This window comes from Helianthus annuus, chromosome 11 (assembly GCF_002127325.2).
Source record: "Helianthus annuus cultivar XRQ/B chromosome 11, HanXRQr2.0-SUNRISE, whole genome shotgun sequence".
Lineage (NCBI taxonomy): Eukaryota > Viridiplantae > Streptophyta > Magnoliopsida > Asterales > Asteraceae > Helianthus > Helianthus annuus.
In genome coordinates this window covers 147,256,734-147,261,413 of record NC_035443.2, presented here as the reverse complement: position 1 = coordinate 147,261,413, position 4,680 = coordinate 147,256,734, and the positions used below count along the sequence as shown (strand labels likewise).

General features: G+C 41.0%; 2 protein-coding genes across 2 annotated transcripts; one reads left to right on the top strand and one right to left on the bottom strand.

The window, feature by feature from the left end:
- Positions 1 to 844: 844 nt before the first annotated feature.
- On the bottom strand, positions 845 to 1,559 carry LOC110937123. Its single transcript, XM_022179536.2, has one exon. The coding sequence runs from the start codon at positions 1,472 to 1,474 to the stop codon at positions 953 to 955; it is 522 nt and encodes a 173-aa protein (XP_022035228.1). The 5' UTR covers positions 1,475 to 1,559; the 3' UTR covers positions 845 to 952.
- Positions 1,560 to 2,291: 732 nt separating this feature from the next.
- Positions 2,292 to 4,273, top strand: LOC118483690. Its single transcript, XM_035979182.1, has 2 exons — positions 2,292 to 3,332; positions 3,487 to 4,273. Exon 2 carries the CDS (start codon positions 3,531 to 3,533, stop codon positions 4,215 to 4,217), a length of 687 nt encoding a protein of 228 aa, XP_035835075.1. The 5' UTR covers positions 2,292 to 3,332; positions 3,487 to 3,530; the 3' UTR covers positions 4,218 to 4,273.
- Positions 4,274 to 4,680: the final 407 nt, after the last annotated feature.

Below are 4,680 nucleotides of genomic sequence, written 5' to 3'. Positions count from 1 at the left end.
GCTGTCACCGTTTTAAAGTTACAAAAAATCCGTTTTCCAAGTTTCAATCCCAGAATTATGGATACGAAAACAGAACTGACTAATCAACATATGCTCTGATACCACATGTTGGTTCAGTTCTGTTTATACATGAAGGAAAACATGAAAACATACATTTGATTGCATCAGTACAGGCCAGCAGAGAATCCAGATGTAGATGCAGCAATAGTGTTTGACATAGTTGTCAGTTTGGTCTGGTTCCTCCTTAGGGTGCAATCTAATGATGGTGGCTAAGAAAACCGAAAAGGGTATCGGCTGTAGGAGAGGGAGGTCGAACATTATGATGTTATGGCTAATAATAGGGTGTCTGATTGTGTAACTGAGTAACCCCTTAACCTCCACATAAGTCTCCTTATATAAGCACCCAGGAGGAAACCCTAATTAGTTAATAAGGGTAATATGGTCCATCAACAATTACCAACTAATTATCTTAATAGATTATAATATATTTTGATCTCTATAATGATTTGATTATGATGGCTATAGATTAAATATTAATACGTAATATATTTAATCTTACACGAAGAACCTGAACCTGACCAACTTGAACCAAAACCAGAACGTTTATTGTCTTTTTTATAGATACATTTTGGTTTGGAATGTTTGGCATTTTGAACATTAAGTTTTGGGTAGCGTCCCCAGTGTTTTATAGTTAGTGGTTGATTGGGGTTAAAGATTGTGGGTCAACCCTTGAAAGCCCCCCTTCCTCCCCTTAACATTATGGGTCGAAGCCTGGATGTAAATCAAAGCAATGAGGTGATAGGTATCAACTTTACTTTTAATTATCAACACTATGAACAACAAGTTCATTTCAAAAAAATAAATTTAATTAAATTAAACCTTACACAACTTCTTAAAAAAATAAATCAAATCAAAGTTCACAGTAACACAGAAATCAAATTCAATTCATCCTCTAAACATGAAACGGCGGTGTCCATGTCTTCTCATCCGCAGCAGCCACCTTCCCGGCGGTCCGACCACCTTCGACAAACAAATAATATCTCAAGAAAAACGCAAGTGTCAAAACCAACCACTCCATAACAAACATCAAAACACACAAACCACCAGTCATTTTCAATATCACCGCCGCATCATCTTCCCTCACATACGACTTCAACGCGGACAAGAAATTCGAAGTGGTAGTGAAAATTAAAACCGATACAGACCCCTGGAATATCGCGGTCAGGACCGCGGCCACCATGTGGACCGCGTACCACTTGCTTGAGCCTGCGGACACCGCGGTGCAGCCGGAGATGGCTCCCGCGATTGTGATGATGTGGAGGAGGACGAGTAGAGCCCCCGCGATGGACGGGATGAGGCGGAGGGAGAGGGTGAGGAAGATGCAGCTGGAGGCTGCTCCTAGTAAGATGTAGTTGCAGATTAAGAAGAATTTGTGGGTTTTGTGGTGTGATTGAACGTCACTTGAGAGACCCATTTTGTTGAGTTTTTGTGATTTTGTTGAGTTTGATTGGTGGTGGTGTTACAGGTGGATGAGATGAGATTGAAGTTGAAGATAAAGATTTTGTTGTGTGTGTGTATATATATGATATATGTGTTGTAACGGATAGTTTACTCAAATGATTTCTCTAACGGCTAGTGCCTTTTGTGCTCAAATAATTTTTCCAACGGCTAGTGCTTTATGTTATTAATCATGAAGAATTAGAAAAAGAACATCATTCTTGTCGACCAATTCTGTTTCTAATTTTGACATATTCATTCAAATAAGATAAATCAATCAATCGTACCCAGTAAAACCCACAAATAGCAAAGCTATTGGTAGGGTCTGAGAATAGTGAGATGTAGGCACACCTTACCTCTATCGCTTATTTATTCAAATAAGAACTTCATGTTTATTCACTATATATCATAGCAATTAGTTTTTTACCAACCCGCGTGTTGCGGCGGAAACACCGCGTATACGAAACTCCTAAGCAAACTAAATTCAAAATGTCCACATTGAACACTGCGTAGCAAACTAAATTCAATACGTCCACATTTTAAGCAAAATCTGTTAGACCCCCCGTAGTGGGATGTTTTTTTTTTTTTAAATTCAAAAAAAACGCCGAAACACGCCCCCCACCCATTACATGTAGGCGTTTTCGGGCGTTTTTTTTTGAAAACAATTCCGTTGGCGTTTTTTAAAAAACGCTGAATTGTGTATTGGGGCGAGAGGTGACCGTTGCCAAACGGTCATTTCTTTAATATTTTTTTTAATTACAATATTTACCCACTCTATATATACTACCTATTAGATAACATTATCAGACTAGGGTTACGAGCCCACGGGCTTATTATGTTAGTTAGGGTTTTGTTACGGTGTCTATATATTGTAACTCAACCATTCAATAATATCATTCAGTCTTTTACAATCTTACATGGTATCAGAGACAACATAGGCTCTATATCGTTTCTGCTGCGTCACACACAAATAAAAACCCTAGCCGCCGCCACCGAGTTCAAACCCTAGACAGGGCGGCGCGCCGCAACCGCCGCCGCCCTGTCCCATCTCCGTTTATAGTTTATTTTATTTTCTTTTCTAGTTTTCGGTTGAATAAAGCCTCAATTCGATTGCAACCTATTTTCCCCGTCATTTGCCACTTATCACCTCCAATTTTGTGCTCATCGTTGCTCCTTGGATTGATATTAATCATTTGATACTTATCAATTGTAGTGATTAATATTAAACAATTGTTGGTGGATTGAAGTGAGGATATTCATCCATTATTGGTGAATATTAATTAATATTTTGCTTTGATTAAAGTGTTGCCGTTGACCGGTATGCTACGGCACCGTCTGAGCAGCCATAACACTCACCCATCATACTCCTCAAGCAGTTTATTGCCACCACGCCGCTGCCGCTCTCTTTTGTTTTTATTTATTGCCGTCGACTTCGGTCCGCCGCTTATTGGACTACGGTCCCTACCATTGCAGTCGACTTCGGTCTGCCGCTTATTGAACCACGGTTCCTTTCTATTGTCGCTGACTTCGGTCCGCCGCTCATTGGGCTTCGGTCCATCACAGCGCCGCCTGCAGGACTACGGTCCGCTGCCGCGTTGCTAGTTAAGTTAGATTTCTACTTCGCAGTCGTTGCGCCGCTGCATTGAACGCCACTTGTAGGATTAGGGGATTTGTCATTGAAGACTATGGATGGCAAAATCAAGCAAAATATGGATTTGTTGGCAAAAGTTTGGATTGTTTTCCCAGTCTGAGCTTCTGGTTTCCTTCCGCTCCGACTACGGGGGAGTATTAGATAACATTATCAGACTAGGGTTACGAGCCCACGAGCTTATTAGGTTAGTTAGGGTTTTGTTCGGGTGTCTATATATTGTAACTCAACCATTCAATAATATCATTCAGTCTTTTACAATCTTACACTACCCACTTTTTGTTATTTTTTATTAAAAAAAACTCACACTTTCTCTACTACTTCTTCTATATTTTATACAGATATGCATCCATTCTGACCCCCATTTGGTGTCCCCTCAAGACCCATGAACCCGAACACAACCCAACCGCAACACCCGTTTAACCTTCAAGACATGGACCCGAGCATGTTAACGTACGTGGCTTACTTGAGTGGCGCTACTCCATTCGTGCAACCCACTTTTGGCTTTGGTCAAGCCGGCGGGTCGCAACCTTCACAACAACAAGCCGAACCCGATGTCGATGTCGTGCTGAAGACGCAACCCGAACCGGTGCCAGAGAAATCGAAGCGCGGCAGAAGGTCGCATAAGAAGAAGGAAGCGAACGAACGGTCAAAAACATCATCCTCCGTTGACCCTGAAACATCGACTTCGGATGCCCGCAATGTCGATCTAAATGATGTTGTGGAGCTTGACGAAGAGCAACTTGAAGAAGAGTTGGCCCGACCGCCCGATAGAAGAAAGGATAAGCGAACCGTGAAAAAAACGGTGGAGTCGTCTTCCGATCTCGAGTTGAAGGAAGATTTCGAGGAGATGAACCGTCGTCTCCAAGACATTCGCGTCCTCGACCACCAACGTTGTGAGATTATGAAAGAACGAGTGGCCGAAACCAAAAAGTTTAACGAGATGCAAGAGGCGAGGCAAATGGAAAAGGACATTGAGTTTTTGTCCAAACCGATCGACCACCTCCAAGGCGACGCGTTGATCCTTGCGCAAATGCATCGCCAAAAAATTCGGGAAAAATATGGACTCTAGAGTGTCATCCTTTTTTTAACTTTATTTTTTTTCGGTTTTTTTATATTCTGTTTTTTTTTTTTGATTTTTTTATTTCAAGTAGTGTAATTTTTTTTTAATTAATGAAGATTTTTATGTTTTAAATTTAAAAAAAAAATTTGTGAAATGATTGCATGGGCGTTATTGGGCATTATTCCCACTACGACACTTTTGCAATAACCCCCAATAATGCCCTCATGCTGACTGGGCTGCCACATGGCAGAAAACGCCCCATGGTGGGGGCATTATTGATAAGGGTTAATAGATTTAATCACCTCCAACTATTGCCATTTGGTCGCTGGCACTCTCAACTTTGATTTTGGCTCTCACCACTCCCAACTTAACACATTGTTTGTCATGACACCCCGTCGTTAAATAAACACTAACTGGATTAGAAAAATAGCCTACATGTCATATTCATCCTACGTGTCAATATAATCCAAAA